We start from the raw sequence: 23,565 nt of genomic DNA, 5'->3' as shown, positions 1-23,565 counted from the left end.
TTTCTTAGTCTAGCTAAAGGTTTGTTGATTTTGTTTATCTTTTCAAAGAAAACTTTTCATTTCATTGATCTTTTGTATTTTTCAGCCTTAGTTTCATTTATTTCTGCTCTGACCTTTTTTATTTATTTCCTTCTACTAGCTTTGGGTTTAGTTTGTTCTTGCCTTCCTAATTCTTTGAAGTGACTTGCTAGATTATTTATTTGAAGACTTTCTTTTTTTTTGATGAAAGCTTTTATTGCCATAAATTTTCCTCTTTGTACTGCTTTTGCTGTATTTCATAGGCTTTGGTATCTTGTGTTTTCATTTTCATTTGTTTTGAGAAATTTCTATTTTTTAAAAGAATTTTGTTATTTACCCACTGGTCATTCAGGAGCAATATATTTAATTCCAGTGTATTTGTACAGTTTCTTAAGTTGCTCTGGTTACTGATTTCTAGTTTTATTTCATTGTGGTGAGAAAAGACACTTGATATGAATTTGACTTTTTAAAATTTGTTGAGACTTGCTTTATGGCCTAACATATGGCCTATTTTCAAGAATGTTCTATATGCTGATGAGAAAAATGTGTAGTCTGCAGCAGTTGGATGACATGTTCAGTTATTTTCAGTTATGTACATTTGGTCTATAGTGCAACTGAAATCCAGTATTTCTTTGTTGATATCTTGTCTGGATGATCTGTTCGTTGCTAAAAGTGGGTGTTGAAGTTCCCTATTATTATGGTGTTGTAGTCTATCTCTCCCTTTAAATCTACTAGTATTTGTTGTATATATTTGGGTGCTCCAGTGCTGGGTGCATATGAATTTATAATTGTTATATCCTCTAGCTGAATTGACTCATTTATTATTATATAGTGACATTCTTTGTTTCTTCTTACGGTTTTTGACCTGAAGTCTATTTCATATGATATATGTGTAGCCACTGCTGCTCTTTTGTGGTTTCTATTTATATGCAATATCTTTTTTCATCCCTTCACTTTTAGTCTATATGTGTCTTATTCACTAGAAATTCACTTAAAGAAGTGAAATTCTTGTAGGCAGCATATAGTTGGATGCTGTTTTTTTTTTTTAATCCATTCAGCCACTCTCTTTTAATTGGAGAATTTAGTCCCATTTACATTCAGTGTTATTTTTGAAAGGTAAGGACTCACTACTGCCATTTTGTTATTATTTTCTGATTGTTTTATAACTCCTCTCTTCCATTATTTTACTACCGTCTTCCTTTGTTGTTCAGTGATTTTTCTCTGGTGGTATGTATTAATTCTTTGCTTTTTTTAGTGTATCTTTTACAGGTTTTTGCTTTGTAGTTACTATGGGGCTTAGAACATCTTATTATAAACTGATGACAACTTAACTTAGATCAAAAGAAAAATTAAAAACTAAAATCTCTACAATTTAAGTCCATTACTTCCACATTTTAACTTTTTGTTGTCTCCATTTACATCTTTTTATATTGCCTATCCCTTAATAAATTGCCTTTTTTTTTTCTGAGATGGAGTCTTGCTCTGTGTCCCAGGCTGGAGTGCAGTGGCACGATCTTGGCTCACTGCAACCTCTGCCTCCCGAGTTCAAGTGATTCTCCTACCTCAGCCTCCTGAGTAAGCTGAGATTATAGGCACATGCCACCACACTCAGCTAGTTTTTGTATTTTTTAGTACAGATGGAGTTTCATCATGTTGGCCGGGCTGACCTTAATAAATTGTCATTATTTTTGATAGATTTTTTTCAGTCTTCATACTAAAGCTATGAACGGTTTACACACCACAACGCAGTGTTTGTCTGCATAATTTATTCTGAATTTGTCTACATACATTTACCAGTTTATTTTATAACTTCAGATGTTTTCTTTTTACATAGTAGTGTTCTTTTAAGATTGAACAACTGGCTTTAGCAGTTCATGTAAGACAAATCTTCTGCTGATGAATTCCCTCAACTTCTGTCTGGGAAAGTCTATATCTCTCCTTCATGTTTGAAGGATGACTCTGCTGGGCACAGTATTTATGGGAGGTTGTTTTGTTTTGTTTTCATTCAGTACTTTGAGTATGTTGCCCCTGTCCCTCCCGCCCTGTAGGACTTACACTGAAAAATCTGTTACCAGAGGAATTGAAACTCCTTTATATGTTATTTGCTTCTTTTCTCTTGCTGCTTTTAAGATTCCCCTCTTTGTCCGTTACCTTTGAGAGTTTGATTATTATATGCCTTAGGGTAATCTTATTTAGATTGAACGTGTTTGGTAGTCTTTAACCCTATATCTGGATATTTATATCTTTCTCTAGGTTTGGAAAAGTCTCTGTTATTATTACTTTGAATAAGCTTTCTACCTTTTGTTCTTTCTCAACATCCTCTTTAAAGCCAATGACCCTTTGGCTTGCTCTTTTGAGGCTATCCCCTAGATCTTGTTGGTGTTCTTCATTTTTCTCATTATTTTTTCTCTTCTTATTGTGAGTTTTCAAATAGTCTTAGAGCTCACCGATTCTTTCTTCTGCTTGATCAGTTCTATTGTTGAGACCATCCCATGCATTTTTCAGTTTGACTATTGTATTTCTTAGCTTTAGGATTTCTGTTTAATTTTTTAAAATTTCAATTTCATTGTTAAACTTCTGTAATACATTTCTGAATTGCTTTTCTGTGTTATATTGGCATTTTCTGAATTCCTGAAAATTGCTATTCTGCATTCTTGATCTGAGAGCTCACACAACATCATCGCATTAGGGTCAGTCACTAGCTCCTTATTTTGTCTATTTGGGAATGTCATGGTTTCCTATTTGCTCTTTCTATGAATATATGTCTGTGCATTTGCATTGAAGGATTAGTTCTTTATTCCAGTCTTCACTGTCTGGCTTGGTTTGGTCTTTCAGAAGTATGTTTGTCTAGAGGTTTTGTGCAGAGTGACTGTTTAGCTCCCTTAGCCTGAGATCACTGCCTCCTTTTCAACACTAGATGGCACCCGGAACCCAGATTTGACATAGTCTTTCTCAAGTTCAAAGTGCTACCCATCCTGGATGGGAAGGAATCCCAAAGATATCCCAGCTCTGTGGGAAGCTGGATGGAGGTTTGTTCCCAGAGGACTGATGAAGTGTGCCTCCTGCAACGTGATGCTGTTAAACACCCTTTCTGATTTGGTGTCTTTTTTGAGTTCAGGTGAAGGGAAGCTGTGGAGTTTCATGCACTGGGTGTTGCTAACCCCATCCCCACCCTCTAACTCTAGCTGCCTTTGGGATTTTTTACTCTGCAGGTATTCAAGAGGCTTCTTACAGGTTGAGGCAGGAAGAATTTTTCTGAAAAGGGATCTAAGATGGTGGGGAAGCTAGCTGTCCACTTTTACTTTTTCCAGTATAGGAACCTTGATTTTGAGGGTACCTTTCTACACAGTGCCTGGCAGCTTGGAGAAGGAGCTATTTTACATTTTGCTTGCAGTTTTTCTGTTCTCTGTGGCCTCTGGGATTGTCACAGCTTCAGTCATTGAGTTCTGGAATATTTCTTTTGATAATCTTGGCAGTGGCTAGTTCTTTTTGGTTTTCTGTGGAGGAGAGTAAAGCTACATAACTTATACTGTGCTATTTTGGTGACATTCTGTTATGAGAATTATATATTTTGTTAACAAGTCCTTTGTCAGATAAGTTATTTGCAGACATTATATCCCAGTCTGTGGCTTAGCCTTTCATTTCCTTAACTGTGTCTTTTTAAAATTGTCCGTATTTATAGAGTCTGTGAGAAATTTTTAACATATGTATAATGCATAGTGATCAAGTCAGGTTTTTGGGTACAATGCATTTTTTTTTAAGTATAGTCATCCTACTCTGCTATTGAACATTGAATGCATTCCTTCTATTTTATGTTTGTACCCTTTAACCCACTTATATTCATGTTCTCCCTTCTCACCCACTCACACTTCCCTGCCTTTGTTGTTTTTCCACCCTCTACTTCTATGTGTTCAAATTTTTTGGCACCCCCAAATAAATGAGAACATGTGATATTTGTCTTTTTGTGCCTGGCTTATTTCACTTAAGACAATGACCTCTAGTTTCATCTATGTTGATGCAAATGACATAATTTCATTCTTTTTATGGCTGAGTACCATTCCATTGTGTAGAAGTTCTATATTTTCTTTATCCATTCATTTGTTGATGGACACTTAGATTGATTCCTTATCTTTGCTATTATGAATGGTGCTGTGGTAAACATGCAAGTGCAAGTATTCCTTCGATATAATGATTTATTTTATGTAAGTCGATACCTAGTAATGGGATGGCTGGATTGAATGGTAATTCTATTTTTAGTTTTAAGAGTATCTTTTGAAAAGCATAAACTTTTAATTTTATTGAAATTCAGTTTATCGCTTTATTTTAGTTTATGGGTCATGCTTTTTGTTTCTTACTTTCTTTGCCTATCTCAAAAGCATAACGATTTTCTACTTTTTTAAAAATAGAAGTTATGTAGTTTTGTTTTTTACATTTAGGCCTATGATCCCTTTTGTGGTAATTTTTATATATGGCACAAAGTGCAGATCAAGGTTAATTGGTTTCTGTATGGATATTTGTTAAAAAATACTAATTCCCCTAATGAATTGCCTGGGCACCTTTGTCAAAAATCAATTAAGCATATATGTGGAGATCTATTTTTAGGTGCACTCTTCTGTTCTAGTGATCTATATGACTATTCTTGTAATAGTACCCCGCTTTCTTGATTAATATAGGTTCATAGCAAGTCTTTAAGTCAGGTAGCATAACTCCTCCAACATAGTTATTTTTCAAAACAATTTTAGCTATTTTAGGTTATTTGTATTTCTATATAAATTTATGGATAATCTTGCCAAATTTTACCAAAAACAAACAAAAACCATACCAGTGTTTTGATTGTTACTGCATTAAATCTGTGGATCAGTTTTGGGAACATTGATATGATGAGTCTTCAGATCCATGAACATTTAACTGTTTATTTCTATTTTTTTGTGATTTCGCTCAGGATTGTTTTCTAGTTTTCATTCTATGATTTTGACCTTTTAAAATTTGATTGTTTTAAAAAATATTTAAGGTATAAATTTAAGATGTACAATATGATATTTCGATATAAATGATGAAGTGATGACTACAGTCAAACAGATTAACATATCATCTCACATAGTTACTTTTCTGTGGTAATAGTATCTAAAATCTACTCTCTTAGCAAATTTCCAGTGTATAATACAATATTGTTGACTCTAGTCCCCATGCTGTGCATTAGATCTCTAGACTTTTCCTACATAACTACAACTTTGTGCCCTTTGACTTATATCTTCCCATTTTCTCCCACCCCCTCACCTCTGGTCACCACCATCCTAATCTGTTTCTGTGTATTCATTTTTTTCTTTTTGATTCCACATATAAGTGAAATCATGTAGTAGTTTTCTTTCTGTGACTGGATTATTTCATGTAGCATAATGTCTTCTAGGTTCCTCCATGTTGTGATAAATGACATGATCTCCTTCCCTCCTTCCTGTTAAAGTCTGAATAATATTCTATTCTGCGTCTCTGTATGTATATGATATATATATATATATATATATAAATTAAAAATAGAGGTAATTTATTAAAATAGAGGCAACATATTGCATATACATATACACCCCACAGTTTCTTTACCCATTTATCCATTAATGGACACTTTGTTTGCTTCCCCATCTTGGCTATTGTTATTAATACTGCAGTGAACAAGGGAGTGCAGATATCTTTACAAGGTGGCGAGTGCATTTCCTTTCGGCATATACTCAAAAGAGGGATTACTGGATAATATGATAATTCTATTTTTAATTTCTTTGGGAACATCTTAAAGGTATTATTTTCCACAGTGGCTGCTGTACCAATATATATTCCTACTAATAGTGTACAAGGGTCTCCTTTTCTCTAAACCCTTGTCAACACTTGTTATGTCTTATCTTTTTGATAATATCCATCCTAATAGATGCTAGGTTATTTCTCATTGTGGTTTAGATGTGCGTTTTCCTGATGATTAATGATGTTGAGCATCATCATATACCTGTTGACTATTTTTATGTCTTTTCTGGAGGAATGTCTGTTCAAATTCTTTGCTCATTTCTTAGTTTATTTGTTTATTTGTTTTTTTGCTATGAAATGATGCGAGTTCCTTATATATTTTGAATATTAACCATTTATCTGACATACAGTTTGCAAATATTTTCACTCAGTCCATAGGCTACCTTTGCATGCCGTTGATTTTTTTTTTCTACATAGAAGCTTTTTAATTAGATGCAGTCCCACTTGTTTCTTTTTGCTTTTGTTGCCTGTGCTTTTGGTGTCATAAGAAAAAGCACAGCAGTAGTGCTCTTAGTAGTTTTATGATTTCAGCTCTTGTGTTTCAGTCTCTTATGCATTTTGAGTTAAATTTTGTGTATGGTGTAAAATATGGGCCCAATTTTATTCTTTTGCATATAGATATCCAGTTTTTCCAACCACATTTATTGAAGAGACTATACTTTCCCCATTGTGTCCTGTTGGTGCCCTTGTCAAAAATCAGTTCACTATATTTGCTTGGGTTTATTTCTGGACTCTCTATTCTGTTACATTGGTATATCTGTCTGTTTTTATGCTAGTAGCATACTGTTTTGATTTCCGTAGCTTTATAATATTGTTTGAAATCAAAGAGTGTGATGCCTCCAACTTTATTTTTATTTCTCAGAGTTGCTTTGGCTATTAAGGGTCTATTTTGGTTCCATAGACATTTTATATATGTTTTTGTCTATCTCCATGAAAAATGCCATTGGAATTTAGATAGGGATTGTGTTGATATGTTGCTTTGAGTAGTAGGGACATTTTAACAATATTGGTTCTTCCAATTCTTGTACGTGGGAAATCTTTCCATTTCTTTGTGTCTTCTTCAGTTTGTTTCATCACGGTGTTTTGGTTTTCTGTGCACAGATCTTTCACCTGCTTGAATAAATTTATTCCTTAAGTATTTCATTCTTTTTGATGGTATCATAAATATGATTTTTTAAAATTTCTTTTTTTGATACATCAGTATAGGTGTAAAGAGTGCAACTGATTTTTGTACACTGATTTTTTTGGTATCCTGTATCTTTACTGAATTCATTTATTAGTTCTAAGAGTTTTTATTTTTTTATTTTTGGGGGGAGTCTTTTGGGCTTTCTACATATGTAATCATCTTATCTCCAAATAGGGCTAATTTACTTCTGATCCAATTTGGATGCCTTTTATTTATTTTTCTTATCTGATTGCCATGGTGAGTATTTCTAGTACTGTTTTGAATAAAATTAGCAAGGGTGGGCATCCTTGCCTTATACCAGATCTTAAAGGAAAAGCTTTCCATTTTTCACTATTGATTATGATGTTACCTGTGGGCCTCTCATAAATGGCCTTTCTTATGTTGAGGAAATTTTTTATATTAATACATAATTTGTGAAGATATTTTATCCTGAAAGGATGTTGAACTTTGTGAAAGCTTTTTCCGCATCTATTGAAATAACCATGTGGTTTTTAAATTATTCCTTTTGCTGATGTGTAATGTATCACAATAATTTATTTGGATTTGTTAAGCCATACTTGCATCCCAGGGATAAATCCCACTTGGTCATGATGTATGATTTTTTTGATATGTTACTGAATTTGGCTAGCTACTATTTTATTGAGAATCTTTGTACCTATGATCATTAGTGATACTGGCTTGTAGTTTTTTTCTTTCTTTCTTTTTTTTTTTTTTTTTTTGACAGAGTTGTGCTCTGTTGCCCAGGCTGGAGTGCAGTGACGCAATCTCGGCTCACTGCAAGCTCTGCCTCCTGGGTTCACACCATTCTCCTGCCTCAGCCTCCCGAGTACCTGGGACTGCAGGCGCCCACCACCACGCCTGGCTAATTTTTTTGTATTTTTAGTAGAGACGGGGTTTCACCATGTTAGCCAGGATGGTCTTGATCTCCTGACCTCGTGATCCGCCTGCCTCAGCTTCCCAAAGTGCTGAGATTATAGGCATGAGCCACCGCACCCGGCCCTTTTTTTGTGTTTTTGTCTGACTTTAGAATCATTTGAGAACATTTAGTTCTTTTATGTATATACATATGTATGTATGTATGTATGTATGTATATATGTATGTATTTGAAGAGTTCAAGAGGGATTGCTACTATTCTTATCTGAGTATTTGGTAGAATTCAGTTGTGAAGCCATCTGGTCCTGGGATTTTTTGTTGTTGGGAGATTTTAAATTTCTACTTCAATCTCTTTATTTGTTAATGTTCAGGCTCTCTATTTCTTCTTGATTCAATCTTAGTAGGTTTTATATTTCTAGGAATATATTCATTTCCTCTGGTGTTTCCAAGTTGTTGTCATATAATTGTTCATAATAGTCCCTTGTAATCTTTTTCATCTCTGAGACATCTTTTGTAATATCTTCATGTTCATTTCTAATTTTATTTACCTATATGCTCATTTTCTCTAAAAGCCAAGTTAGTTTTGTTGATATTTTTCCCTAAGTTCTTCTGTTCTCTGATTTATATCTGCTTTGATCTTTTATTTTTTTTCCTTCTGCTATCTTTGAGTCTACTTTGTTCTTCTTCTTGAGGTGTAATATCAGATAGTTTATATCAGATTTTTTTAATGCTATCAACGTCCCTCTTAGAACTTTTTTTGCTGCATCCCAAAGGCTTTAGTATGTTGTGCTTTCAATTTCATTTGTCTCAAGATATTTTTAAATTTCCCTTTTGATTTTTTCTTTGACCCATTTGTTATTCAGGGATATGTTGTTTATTTTCTACTGATTAAGAATGTTCTAGTTTTCTTCCTGTTACTGACTTGTAGTTTTATATCATCACGGCCAGAAAAGATACTTGATATGATGTCTATCTTCTTAAATTCGGTAAGACTTATTTTGTGGTATAACATGTGATCTATTCTGGACAGTATTCCATGTGTGCTTTAGAAGAATTTGTGTGATAGCCTATCTGTGTAGGTCAGCTTTGGTAACACGTGGTAGTAAGACTGGAACCCCTAGTTTGGGACCCTAGGACTGTTTGCAGGTACGTGCATGGTAGCTGTGCTGGGTCACTGGGCCAGAGCATCCAAGGGCTGTTTGCAGGTACGTGCATGGTAGCTGTGCTGGGTCACTGGGCCAGAGCATCCAAGGAGGCAGTACTTACTACTGTCTCCTTGGATGCTCTGGCCTAGTAATGGCTTAAGTACCTAGAGAATGCAAAGGCTCCTGTGCTGGGTCCTTTGGCCAAGGCACCTGTGGTAGGAGTAGCTCAGGCAGCTCTGGACATGGGAGAGGGAAAGCTCTGGTGGATCAGGGATCTGGAGAATGTGAAAGCTGTTGGCCTGCATCACCCCTTCCCACTGGGCTATAGTAACCACAGCAGCAGTTGGGCAGCTCTGGGTGGCTCCAGGAAGTAAGAAGAAGGGACATGGCTCAGGCAGGGGTTTTTTTGTTGTTGTTGCTGTTTGTTTGTTTTCTCCTAAAACTGAGAAGGAAAAAAAAACAACCCATGAACCCTTAGCAGTATAAGCTGCAGGGGGTCTGCTGTTACTATACTAGCAGTTGGTTTTCTTAGCAGTAAAAGCTGAAAAAGCCTCTGGGGTCTGTGACTGAACACTGAAGGATCTTGAGAGGTAAAATCTACAGGAGGTACACAGTGGCTATGAGGGCTGTTGAGGTCCTTGACAGAGAGGCCTACTGGGGCTCTGTGTCGAGCAGGCCACGGCAGATCACTGCGACTCCTGCTACTTTGCTGATACTGATATAACTAATCCCTATTCTTTGCTCTCTGCTGTCTCCAGATATCTAGGCTATATCTGTCTTCTCAGAGATCTGGGTGGGATGAAACTGAAGCTGTTAATTTGGGCAGTGTCCCATAAAGCTGGGGAACCTTGTTGTATACTCCTGTCTCCTTCTCCCTGTATGTAGGACGCAAGATCCAAGGAGTTTCCATTCCATAATGAGCAGTGCCAGCTATGGGGATGGGGTGATGCAGGCAAAATGAAACTATTTTTCCTACTACTTTTGTGTATTTGTTTTCTGACTTTTTCTTTCACTATATTGCTGTGGCTTCTTAAGTGGACCCCTAAGCTCTTCCAGAATTATTTTTTGTTCATGGATAGCTACCAAATTGTTGTTTGCTGAAGAAAGGAAGGCTGATATTTCCTATTCTGTCATCTTACTGACATCCTCTCCTAAAAGTTGATTTCTAAGTATTTAACATTTTTTCAGCTGCTGGTGTAAAGGTATTTTAAAACGTCAGTTTCCTATAGTCTATTGCTATTACACAGGAATACGGTTGATTCTTGTACACTGACTTTGTGTCCCGACACATTACCAAATTCACTAATTGGTTCCAGTACTTTTTTGTAGCTTTCTTAGGACTTTATGCATATACAATTATGTCATCTCTGAAAAAAAGACCATTTTATTTCTTCTTTTTTCAGTCTATATTCTATTTCCTTTTTTTATTTCTTATTTCACTGGTCAGGACATACAGTACAGTGTTAACTAGAAATGGTAAGACCAGGCATTTTTGTCTTATTCTGATCTTAGGGGCAAGCATTCAATATTTTACCAAGTAATTAGCTTAACATTTTTCATAGGTGCCCTTTATTACATTGTGGTAGTTTCTTTCTATTTCTAGTTTGCTGATGTCTTTGTCATAAATTTATTTTCTCAAATGCTTATTCTGCATTATTGAAACAATCATGTAATTTTTCTCCTTTAATCTGTTAATGTGGTGAATTGGATTGGGATAAGTCTCTCCTGATCATGGTATATTATTCTTTTTATGTGCTATTTTGCTTGTTTTTCAACCCTAATATAATAACTCCATCTTGATTTTTTTGTTGATTAGTTTCTATTGCCTGTTGTTTCTCTTGGGTTTTATAAACATTTTCTATTCTAATACATCGGGTTATCTTTTATTAAGTACTTGTCAATGTATAATAAAAATTATAGAGTTTTTTTAAAACTTTACTTGGAATTAATTTCAAACTTATGGAAAGGTTGAAAAATAATAACCATACAAAACATACCCAGATTCCCCTGTTGTTAACATTCCACCATTTTGTCTTACTATTTGAGTGTGTTTTCCCTCTCTCTCCTGACTCTCTCCTCTTCCCCTTTCTTTATATACATATTTATATGTCCATATATACATATACACACACTCATACATTTTTTTCTCAGCCATTAGTGTTTAACTTGCATACATCTTAGATTCCTTACCTCTAAACACTTCATCACATTGTGTTTCTTTAGGGACATTTTATGGAGATAATATCAGGGTCTGAATTATGTGATTCCTTCATACAGATATTTATTTATTTTTAGCTTTTCCAGCTATTCTCAGTGGCAGGGTTTGTCTGCAACAACTTAGTCTGTCATTGCCAGAAGTAGAGTCACTGATCTCTTACTTTTTGTGATCCAGTCCCAGAGTTTTATTGCCATGCTGTGTTTTACTCTTGTTAGGACCGGTGTTCCCTCGTTACCCTTCTTTTACAGAATGTCCCTACTGTTGCCATTTACTCATTTTTTTATAAGAATTTTACAGTCAGTTTGTCTTGTTACTAAATAATTTGTTTTGCTATTGTATTATTAAATTATGAATCAATTTAAGAATAATTGACTTCATTATCATTTTAATATTTCTGCCTAAGAATATGATCTCTCTTTCCATTACTTTAAGACTTCTTTTGGGGTCCTCTGTAGCCTTTTCTTTTCTGTTTTTTCTTTTCCCACAGCAAGATGGATTCTGGATATACTCTGAGTATTGTAACAACCACCTGGATGCTTGCATGGAGCTCTCCAAACTGATGAAAGACAGCCGCTACCAGCACTTCTTTGAGGCCTGTCGCCTCTTGCAGCAGATGATTGACATTGCTATCGATGGTTTCCTTTTGACTCCAGTGCAGAAGATCTGCAAGTATCCCTTACAGTTGGCTGAGCTCCTAAAGTATACTGCCCAAGACCACAGGTAAGGGATTGAGGGAGTCAGGAGTGAATGAGGGAACTTCCTCTATCTGTTGGTTCTCATTGAGAATACATATCCTTTTGCCCTTTCTGAGTTTCTATTAACTTATCTACAAAATAGGATGATACATTCTTGATTGCCTCATAGCCAACAGGGTACAGAAGGCAGAGCTATCACTGGCTTTGTTACTCACACAAAAGGAGGGTCCAGGGCCACTATATTTGGGTTAAAATCTGAAATCTGCCTAGGGCTCCAGCACCACTAAAGCATATAAGATATGATTTGTTAGAGAAGCAACATCAACTCAAAAATGAACCCAAATATGTAAACCAAACCAACTGGCCCACACCCAAGGCCTAATGAATCTGGGTCTGAAAGTTAGCCCCAAAGAGACCAAGCAATGGAGCTAAATCATACTTGTGGACTGATAATATTCACTGGGTAAATTATATGTGGCATAATTCATCTTAAAAGTTCCAGAAAAAAGTTTTTAAGCATAACTCAAAGCTATGTTAGTTTCTTAGGTCAAAACAACATCAGAGCTTTTGGGGGATTTGGTGTGCACCAAAAAGATAGGACATTCAATTTGGATTTGCCATTTCTGTGCACTTTCACCTTGTGACTGGAACTCCTGCTTCAAAGTCCTCTTGACATCTAGGTTCCTGATTCCCTCTCCTCCCCCGTCTTGCGCTCCAGAGTGACAGTAGAGTCGCTCAGGCAGTGTCAGGCTACATCAATTCCTGCCCTTTCTCAGAGTGACCTGTTCGGCCCAGCACAACTCCCACGACATGGACAACCCCTTTTGGCAGGTCTCAGGAATCTATATTAAGATGATGGCTCCTGCCATGCATGTCAAGAGTAGCTTGGATTTGAAGGCAATTAAAGGCTGATGCCAACTTGGAAGCTTAGTAAGATAGGTGTTCAGATAGGTTGGACTGAAGGCCTCTGAGGGAGAAGATTAGATGACAAATGATAAATAGAGAAGAATACTGACTTTGCTTACAGATGATTGACATATATTCCCTACCCTACCTTCCTTAAGTTGATGAGAATGAAGACTGCATGTAAGAGGGAGGCTAGCTGACATGTCTGGAAGTAGAAAATCTTTGTTCTGTTACTCTCCCCAGTAAGAGGCTGGGCCCAGACCTCATCTGAGGGCTTTGACCAGGGTTTGGCTGAACCACAGCCATTCCTTTCTTCTCCCGCCGACTGCTAAAACTAGTAGGACAGGTTAGAGATGGGCACATTCCCCCTCTAGCCATTTTGAGAAAGGCAGCCAGCTAAAAATGGCAAAAATAGGCAGTATGGGACACTGACAGTGAGGAATCCATGGCCGGGTAGTCTTGGCGTAGAGGAAATGAACGTTCTCATGCCAGGACTGCCCAGTAGAACTTTCTGCAACAATGCAAATAGTCTATATTTGTGTTATTCAGTATAGTAGTTACCGATCACATGTGACTATTGAGTACTAAGAAACATAGCTACTGCAACTGAGAACTAAATTTTAAATTTTACTTAATTTTAATTAAATATGGCTAGTAGCTACCATATTGGACAGTACAGCTCTGTGCTTTACTTCCCAGAAAGTGGCTTAGAGCACTGATCTCCTCAAATCAGAGAAAGGAAAGGTACAGGGGCAGAAAATGGGTCCAAAGAATAGGAGCACTTAATTATGTTAGCAGCTTCTGTGCTGCAGTCTTCCCTTCTGTCACCACTCTACCTCCTTCTAAGTGTCAGGCTCAGACATCTTGCCAAGGAGAAACTTTGGTAATGTCACATAGCCCAAAAGATCCTCATATGTTGGAGCAACTAACTGTAAAAGAATGAAATGTAACAGAAAAAAATGTGGAGTGTTACCATTGTGTCTAAGATAAGAAATAAATAGCTCAAGGACAGGCTGAGAGAGTTTGTTTTGAAGAGACTTAGGAAGTATTAGTTGGCCATAAGCTCAATATGGGTCAGCAGTGGGATCCAGAAGAAAAACTGATAATAGCTAACATTCATTGAGGCTCAGAATAAAGACTTCTCTAACATATTTGTCTTGAGACAGAATAGACTGGTTAGGAAGTATAGTGAAAAGCCTTTCACTGGAGGTGATACTGTAACATTGTTTGAGAGCTATGGCTCTGACAGGTGTGCAGAGCACAGATTGGAGTGAAGGATGCAAGTTAAGAGGAGGTACCACATAGGATCTTCCTGGCAATTAAAAGTCCTTTTCCTCTGCCTTTCTTTGGTCCATCAACCCACTATTCAATGTTGTGGGTGTGCAGTTGTGCAGTTGTGCAAAGATGTGCAGTTGTTGCACATCTTTTTTTTTTCTATTTCCTTTAAAAAAAAAATGGTACTGAGAGATTGAGCAGACTAGTGACCACAAGGCATTTTCAGTTTCTCTAAGGAAAGGTGTTAACACTGAACTGTAATGCATCCTCTTGTCTTCTCAGTTTATTTTAGCCCCCACTGAATGGCTGAGATCTCCCTATCAACCTGCCTTTCTCAAGAGCCATTCAGTTGGAAATCAGAAAAGAACAGCAGAAAAAAACCTGGACAGGATATGTAACTCTCAACATGTCTGCTATCCAGGGTCCCAGGATGTGAGGCCAAGGATTATACTTCTGAGACTGGGGGTTTTAAGAGGCATCCCATGTGATGTCTCTACTACAGAAATGTTTGATTTGTAATAGTAATACTATTAACATTTGTTATATGCCAAGAGTAAAATAGTTTACATGGATGATTGTATTTAATTTATGAAACCTTCAGTAAACTATACTTTTCCCCATTTTACAGATGAGGAAATTGAGTCAATGAGAGAGGGAGTGAGACTTGCCAAAGGCCACACTGCTAGTCAGTGAGAAAAACTGACATTTGATCCCACAAAGTCTGGCTTCAGACTTTGTGTTCTTACCCACTGTACTACATTCTGTTTCTATATTGTGCAAAAGCAAACGTGAGGATGATATTTCACAGTGATTTTGGGCAGAAGCTCCATAGAAATAGATGATGGAAGAGATGGTAAGGTGGTCTATACTGCGTCATGTGTGAGGCTCCCTTTTTGGTCCTTGGCTGGCTGTATCAGATAGGACACAAAAAAAGTGATGCAAAAAAATAGCGGCCCATTTGTCTCTCATGTGAAAGAAGTATGTATTCTGAAGTTTATGACTGGTATGGCGGCCCCATGGTCATGAGCACCCAACAGCTATCAGAAACATGAGCACCCTACAGCTGTCTGCTATCCTATGCCTAGGGTATTGACCTTGTCCTTATGGTCCAAGATGGCTACCGGAGGTTCGGCCATCACATAAACATTCCAAGCATCAGGATTGAGTAAAGGCTAAAGAAGGGTTTGCTCACTTCCTTAAAGGTGATTTCTCAGAAGGCCTACCTGGTAGAGCAGGAGCACCATCATCTTGGACAAGCACCACCACTTTAAGTTCCAGCTCCCTTTCTAGGCTCATGCATTTCAAGAAATCACTTCTTTTCTAACTACAAGCAGCCAGAAATAGCAGACAGTAAGAGAGCTCAGGCACAGAAGGAGGTCAGGGGAAAGTCTCTTGGGTAACTGCCAAACTTCACCCTCATACAATGGGCCCCAGTAAAACAGTGGCCATTAATAAGCACATTCTTTTTCCTTCAGGTGCACTAAGATAGAGAAGATAAAAGCAGACTCAGGGGATATGCCTGCAGCTGCAAAAAGATGTATGGGAACAGACACACAACTCTCTCTCCCAGATAAGCGCAACAAAGAGGCACAGAAACAGTCTATGCCTCTGATAAACTCTCCCACCCTGAATCCTTAAAAACTCTTAGTCTGTAAGAAAGTGTGGCTCTGACCTAACTCGGCCAGCCGCTCCTCTCAGGTTTATTTAAATTAACCTCTCCCTGTTGACTGAAAAGCCATCCTTCATGTTTCTCTCCTCTTTCTTTAATTCTTATACTACCCAACACTTCTATTTACATATCAGTGTACAAAACTTAGATGCATAGTCATTTTTGCTGAAGCAAAAGATAGGAAATGTAGTCTTTAGGTGGTGTGGGTTCCCATTTGAAAATCAGGACTCTGTTACTAAGGAGGTAGAGGAGAGTGGATGTTAAGATTGGCACCTAGCACATTGGTTCTCTGGCACATTGGTTCGTTCAACTTGCACTCTTTTGTTTTCACAGTGACTACAGGTATGTGGCAGCTGCTTTGGCTGTCATGAGAAATGTGACTCAGCAGATCAACGAACGCAAGCGACGTTTAGAGAATATTGACAAGATTGCTCAGTGGCAGGCTTCTGTCCTAGACTGGGAGGTAGGAAACTTACCAACCAGGGTATTGGGGAATCTGAATAGCTTGGCAAAAGCTTCCCATCTTACCTAAGGATAGGTGAAGAGAAATTAGATTTGAAGAGCACCAGGAAGGATTTAGATTAGACTCAAGGTAAAATTTCCTGCTAGCGAGAAGTGTTGGATACTTGAATAACTTTCTAAGAAGATTGGAGAATTTTTGTGATGATACCTCATTGAGAAATGAAAGGTTCATTTCTTTAGGTATTGCCAGGGAACAATTGGGTTGACTCAGTAGCCTTTCAAAGCTCTTTCTGGATTTATGACCAACAGATTCACACTTAGATAAGAAGTAGTATATACTAATTTACTTTCAGACATGGAATACAAGGTTGGTTCTCCTGTTCCCAACCATGCAGGATAGCCAACATACTTTTTTTTTTTTTTTTTAATCAGTTATATCACTCACCCTGACACATCTATTAGGTCTCTCTATTAGGCCTGTACACTCTAGGCCACAACCATCATCCCTGCCAAATCCACAGTTTTATCATCTGTTTTTAAAATAATACCTGAGAGCCTTCCAGTTCATTGCAGACAGCCATGACTTCTCTGAATTCTGAAAGACCTTTCCTTCCTAGATGCCCACCAAAAGAACCAGGAGTAATGACATTTCGCATATGTCTTGCAGACCCAGGTTGTGCAATCTGATAGTCTGCTGGCTAAAATAACCAAGATGGGAGAGGCTGGACGTGCTACTAGGGAGGGATTAGCAATCTTAAGCCTTGTGGTCACAATATAGAGGTAGGGTCTGCTCCCAATTCCCCTGACCTCAACTCAAGTGTCATTTTCAGTGATTAAGAGGTAGTATCTCTCTTAATACTTAAAGTATTTTAGCCCATTCCAAGGGAACCAAGCATCATCCTCACAAACAGCTACTTAACCAAGGCCCAGAAAAAAGTCATCTTCCTTTTATTCTGCTACCTCTGTCCTACCTTAATGTAGACTGCTGAAAAAGACCACAGTTCTGATCAGTTGACATCCTTTAGGGTTATATTTGAAGGATAATGTTCCCATATAAGTAGAACAGCACTTTGATTTTCAGAGAAAGGAATTTGTCTAGATGAAGAGATCCTCGTTCTCTTAAGCAGAAGCCAGCACTGGGCCAGACTTACTAGAAAATTGTGGGTCCTTTTTTCCTTGTGTTGGCCTTGCTTTGGCCATTTGCCTGATTAGAGGCAGAGAGCTGGACAAAATGACTTCTAGCAAGCCCATCAACTTTTCTAAAACACTAAAATTAAGGTGGATTAGCTGGCCTTATTCTCTCTCGTTGGCAGGGTTTTTTATAAGAGAAGGTGCCCAGCAGTGGTTGTCTTCCTATTCCCTGGAGCATCTCCCCAACTTCCCAATGCCTAGAAGACCTTCTAATTCCCCTGTATGCTCTGGGGCATCAGTCCTTGGAGCAGGAGCCATGGGGAACCAAAAATAGCATGAAATTCCCTGGCCTACCCAGGGAGCTTCAGTAGCACCAAGCTCAATAACACTGGGGTATGATTTAAAGACTCAGCACCTCCGAAGGAATTTCCTGCATGTTTGTCTGGATGGGGCTACAAAAACACGGTTCTAACAGTTTCTGCCTCCTTTGTTAGCCTGATTGATTGGTACTCTAATCTCATGTAAGCCCACACATCCCTTGTACGCTCCTGCTTGGTGAAGCCTTTCTTTATCTAAATTGACATCTTACTTCATTCAGGCTGCTATAACAAAATACCATAGACTGGGTGGCTTATGAACAACAGACATTTATTTCTCATAGTTGTGGAAGCTGGGAAGTCTAAGATCAAGAAACCAGTAGATTCAGTGCCTGGTGAGAGCCCTCTTCATAGACTGTTGTCTTCTCATTGTAACCTCACATGGCAGAAGGGATGAGAGAACTCTTTGGGGTCTCTTTTATGAATGCTGTTCCCATTTAATTCATGACAGCCTCATTCTCATGAGCATCATCCCCCAAGGCCTCACTTCCAAATGCCATCACAGTAGAGATTATGTTTCAACATGTGAATTTTATGGGGATACAAACATTCAGCCTATAGCAATTTGTAGGAAGAAAAATTCTTCATGGTCTTCTTGTCAGACTGAGGCCACTGTGGAACATTTCAGAGGCCAAGCCTAAAGTTTCTGTCATATTCACCATACCTGTGTTAAAGACGTCTAGAATGTCAGAATCACAAAGGCTCTTGAGGACTCCCCCTACAACCCTGATGATTCTTGTGTGTATACACACGCACATATGCACATACACACATACTCTCACACACTTACTCTCAAACACCTTGCAGTGATGGTGGAAGACAGACAGGCAGAGAGAGGCTTATTTCCTACCAAGGCCACACAGCAAGTCAGTGACAAAGCTGGAACTTGAATCTAGTCTCCTGATTCCTTGTGCATTGTTTTCAGTAATGTACCACTTATTCCTTCAACCTTCTGCCTCTCACAGCCCAATTGCTGTTCTTTGTGATACTGCAATGACTTGCTTTTTGTATGTAGTAAAGAGTCTATATTTAAATAAGACAGTGAGACAACCTTGGGGAGGTCATCCAAATCCCAGTCAGGTGGTGGGTGAGGGCTGGGGAGTCTCCCCAAGAAAGCAGTGAGACATGGATACTCCATGGCTTGATGATTATTAGGATTGGTGGCTCAATTTCAGATTCCCTGGTATAGGTTATTTGTGCATTCCACCTGCCCAAGAAGTTGTCTAGGCAGGGAGAGATATTCTGCCAGATTGCTGAGGACTGCTGTGAACGGACCATGCAAATCAAGAACAAGACGCCATATTTTGCTGTCTTTGCCACCCCCTTGCCTCCCAGATGTTTGAACAAACAGAGTGGCTGTCTAAAGCATCCACATGATGATTTCAGCTTCATTTGTCAAATGAAAAAGAGGAGTCATAGGGGAAACCTTCAGAGCTTAATCTCCCTTGAAGAGGAATTTGGAGGGTAGCATGCAGGCAATTAGTGTCTGCTCAATAAATCAGAGTGTCTGGCTACAGAGCAGGAAGCCTTGCATTATATCAAGGCCTGACCCTTCTCTTAGCTTATTCCATGAACATTCTTGGTCTCTTTGCCCAACTCTGGTTATTATCCCTGCCCTCTACCATTCTGTAGGGACTATAGTTCCTGAAGTCCCTCTCCTTTTACCCCACCTCCGAAGACTCCTGAAAATCAAATGGATGAATAAAAGTGTCAGTCATCTCTCTACTAATCAATACATTAGAGCAGTATGTGGGAACAGCAGGGAGAATAATCTGTTCCCAGGGACTACAGTTTCTGGGAAATTCCTATTTCTAATTTCTGTGACACTGAGGTTTGGTTGAGCTGTCACTTTGCCACCTTGCACACTCATTTAATCCACTTGAAAACAAGGGAAAGGTAACATATCCTGGATAGCTTCTTTTTAATCTTTTTTTTTTTTTTTTTCTGGAGATTTGTAGCAGGAACTTAAGATTGTAGCTCATGTTTGGGAGCTTGATTATGTGTGGTTGTGATTTCCTCTTTGTGGCATCCCTCTCCTCCCAGCCTGGTTGTATAATACCCAAAGACCTGTTCCAGTTTACTATTTGATGATTGAATCCAAAGAGTTGGAGGAAACAAGAAAACCCAACATGATGAAGGCAGCAAAAGCATCTACTTAAAAGCTAAAGTGGCTTGATGAGGCATACTCCTGGGACCAGAAGATCAAATGTAGGGCTGGATGGATTTGTTATTCCTCTTCTTTCCTGACAGTAGGCAGCATTGAAAATAAACTAGTTAAAAAGTATGGTATTCCCCTTATCCTTTCCCTGGATCTGCTCAGATTACAGCCCCACATCAACTGGCCTATAATTAGAATGGGGTGAAATCAGGCAGAATGGGGTGAATTAGAATTAGAGGCCTCTTCTCTCAGGCTCTGACCCCAAGGAAGAAAGGTAGATAAGCTGGCAAGAAAGCTTTGGGTAGTTTTTTGTGGCCACTGTTCATTCCACACCTATTGGTTTAGTTGTCAAACAGTATTTATTGAGTACTTAAATATCAAGTACTCTGTGTCGGACCTTATTCTATGTTCTGCACATACATCAGTGAACACGACAAAGTTTCCACTCTCATTGATTTATATTCCAATAGGGAAAAGAGGCAACAAACATATCATCAGGTAGATGGGCCTCTGAAGAAAAATAAAGTAGGATAGCAGGTTAGGGAGTAATGGGGGTACTAGCTGAGGAAGCAACAGTTAAGAACAGACCTGAAGGAGAGGAAGGAGCAAACCATGTGGCTTTCTTGGGGCATAGAATTCCAGACAGAGGTGAAAACAAACACAAAGACCCTGAAATATGGGAGTGTGTGCTAAAGGAACAACGCGGAAGCCAGTGTGCCCAGAGTAGAGTAAGTGAGCGAGAGAGTGGGAGCAAATGAAGTTAGGGAGGTGACTGGAGGTCGGATCCTGTCTTCATAAGACTGACTTGTTAGTTTGAGTGAGATGGGGGCCACTGGAGGGTTTTTGAGCAAATATGTGAAATTATGAGATTTATGTTTTGAGCATTTCCCCTCATATGCCAGACCCTATGTTGGGCAATGAGGATATTGAGATCAATGAGATGTGGCCTTGAACATCTAGTGGGGTCAAACATATCCCAGCAGAGGAAACAGTGTGGGCAAAATCCTGGAGGAAGGGAACAGATCCAAAGGCCCACAGTTGGGGAGTTTTGGAAGGAGTTGTACTTTTTGGGGCAAGACAAAGAGATGTGTTATATAAGTGGAGCAGAGGAAGCAAGGGTGAGATCTCTAAACAATGAGAGGACTGTCTCCTTTCCATGAACTCATTTGATGCTCTCAAACAGCCATGTGAAGTGGGTCAAATAGGAACTGTTTTAATATTCCCACTCTACAAATGAGGAAACAGATTGTGAGAGTTTAAGCTAGTTTCCAACTCGAGAGTGAGTTGGTAGCAGCATTGGACTCAGAGCCCAGGTCTTTTGAGATTCTCACCTTAGAAATCTTCCATGGCAGCTGGTTGTTCCCTGGGTTGGCGATGGTGGGAGGAGATTGGGTGGGGGCCATCATTCTAATGTGGTTTGGTGGATAAGAGCATAGGTTTTGGAGGGCTTCTGACCTAGCTTCTGCCCTTTTGGGCAGATTACTTCCAATTTCTTTGACCTTGGTTTTGGGGTAATAAGAAAACATCACTTACTGGATTGCTGTATTACTAGGAGACAGGATAGGTATGGAAACTGGGGCACACAGTAATAGTCAAGATAATAAGTATCACTTATGTTGAGCTTATAGTGTGATGTGTACTTTCTAGGCACTTTATATGTTTTAATTTAAATAATCCTCACAGCACCCAAATGAAGTTGGTACTGTTATTATGCCCATTTCAATGATGAAGCAACTGAGTTATAGAAAGACTACGTGTGTTGCTCAAGGTTAGTCTGGTTGGTGAGCACAGAGGAGTATTATTTTAATTTTTTTTTTCTACTTGGTGGAGTTACATGTTGCAAGTAATTCAAATATAATTGAGGCTGGGCACCGTGGCTCATATCTGTAATCCCAGCACTTTGGGAGGCTGAGGTGGGTGGGTCACTTGAGGTCAGGAATTTGAGACCAGCCTGGCCAACATAGCAAAACATCATCTCTACTAAAAATACAAAAATTAGCTGGGCATGGTGGCACACGCACGCCTGTAATGCCAGCTACTTGGGAGGCTGAGACACAAGAATCACTTGAACTCAGGAGGCAGAGTTTGTAGTGAGCCGAGATCATGCCACTACACTCCAGCCTGGGTGACAGAGGGAGACTCTGTCTCCAAAAAACAAACAAAGAAATTCAGAGTTGAGATGCCCCTGACTGGTGGAGTGGATGGACCAGATAATACTGGGTAGCCCTCCTGGTCGTATCATCCACATTTAGTAAATGGTATATTTAAAAGTCATTCTGACCATCTTCTTATGGCATTGGCTCTCTTTTATGGCTTTATTGGACTTCATACATATTTAAAGTGGACTGTAGCACATCTTCCTAGCCTGCATCAGGGCGAGAACCTCTCTCAGCTTCCCATCCCTCCAGCAGGAAATCGCTGGGGAGCAGGTTGGACCACAACCCTGGTGGCTTTCTTTCCCAGTATCAGGCCTCCAGAGGTTCTGTGCTAGTATGTCAGCCCCTCTAGAAGAAGTGTTTACCTAGTTCCTAGGTAATATTGAGGCTAAGTCTTGAGCCTAGAGTTGAAGCAGTATTTCTAAGCCTTTTTTTTTTTTTCGGGGTAGGGGCGGGTTTCTATTATTAGAAAATAATTCTACTGAGTTCCCCCTTTCCTTCCCATCCTTTAGACTGGGGGAAAAAATGGTATGCTCGAATACACCATTTCTAGATGCCCCACTCTCTGGCCTACTACCCTGCCTGATCTGTGTTTGCCTCTGATTATCTCTGGGAGGTATAAAGGTCTCTATCTCTAACCTTGCCTTGAAGCTTTTGGGCGTAAAGCTGAGATCTTAGCATCAAGGTATCAGCACTAAGACCATGAAGATCATCCTCATACTACGTCTGGAAAAATTGACACCTAGAGAGAGGAAGGAGTGGGTTCTCCAATGCCTTTTTGGCCTAAAGACAGTATAATGTAGTACAAGGAGTGAGCATACTCTGTGGAACCCCAGAGATTGGAGTTGGGTCATGGACCTGTAGCTAACTAGTTGGGCACCTTTGGCTTATCACTTGATCTTTTTGTACCTCAAACTGTAAAATAGGAGCAAGAATATTTACTTCCCAGGGCTATCGTGAGGCTCAGATAAGATAGATTGAAAATATCTGGCACACTGTCTGATCCATATAGGTGCTCAGGAAATATTAATTCTTCTGTGTCTTGGGACACTGCTCTTTGTCCTTATCTTCACATAGGCCCTGGAACACTCACCCCTGTGCCCACAACTTCGGTGCTGGTTTGCCTTGTGTTTCATGAGTTTTCAGCATACCTACATTTATCTCCTCCATGAAGACATAAGCTCCTTGAGGACAGGGGCCAGGTCTACCTTGACATCTGACACACACCCGCAACATACTTCTGACCTATCAGAGTTGCCATAAAGAAGGGGTAGGACTTGGAAACTCTATAGAATTGAATTAGCTAGGACTCAGGTGTCTTGGTGCCTATTTGTGTCTGACTCTTTGTAGCAAGGAGGAGAAGTAGTTCTAGGCTCTCTGGATAACAGACCAGGGAAGCATGTGGCAGTTAAGTTTCTTATTCAATCAGTAGATTTTGGTGAACTGAGAGGAGAAGGAAAAACAATTATAAGAGGGGAGTGGGTTCTTTTTCTCTCCCTCTGTTA

General features: G+C 39.0%; 2 protein-coding genes across 38 annotated transcripts in view; both read left to right on the top strand.

Moving 5' to 3' along the window:
* The window catches only part of ARHGEF9 (Cdc42 guanine nucleotide exchange factor 9), a 179,393-nt gene that overhangs the window by 119,982 nt on the left and 35,846 nt on the right, over positions 1 to 23,565 (top strand). For all 36 annotated transcript variants that reach the window (XM_074028836.1, XM_074028845.1, XM_045383994.2 and 33 more), the window contains 2 exons: positions 11,719 to 11,951; positions 16,110 to 16,239. In XM_074028836.1, the coding sequence (XP_073884937.1) occupies positions 11,719 to 11,951; positions 16,110 to 16,239 (363 nt within the window). The remainder of the gene's footprint in view (positions 1 to 11,718; positions 11,952 to 16,109; positions 16,240 to 23,565) is intronic.
* The window catches only part of LOC135969178 (uncharacterized), a 122,362-nt gene that overhangs the window by 62,951 nt on the left and 35,846 nt on the right, over positions 1 to 23,565 (top strand). For both annotated transcript variants that reach the window (XM_074028850.1, XM_074028851.1), the window contains 2 exons: positions 11,719 to 11,951; positions 16,110 to 16,239. The gene's annotated coding sequence lies outside the window, so the exon portion shown is untranslated. The remainder of the gene's footprint in view (positions 1 to 11,718; positions 11,952 to 16,109; positions 16,240 to 23,565) is intronic.

The sequence above is a fragment of the Macaca fascicularis genome, chromosome X, assembly GCF_037993035.2.
Source record: "Macaca fascicularis isolate 582-1 chromosome X, T2T-MFA8v1.1".
Classification (NCBI taxonomy): domain Eukaryota; kingdom Metazoa; phylum Chordata; class Mammalia; order Primates; family Cercopithecidae; genus Macaca; species Macaca fascicularis.
Note: the sequence above shows the minus strand (reverse complement) of the source record. Positions and strands in the feature narration are given on the sequence as shown.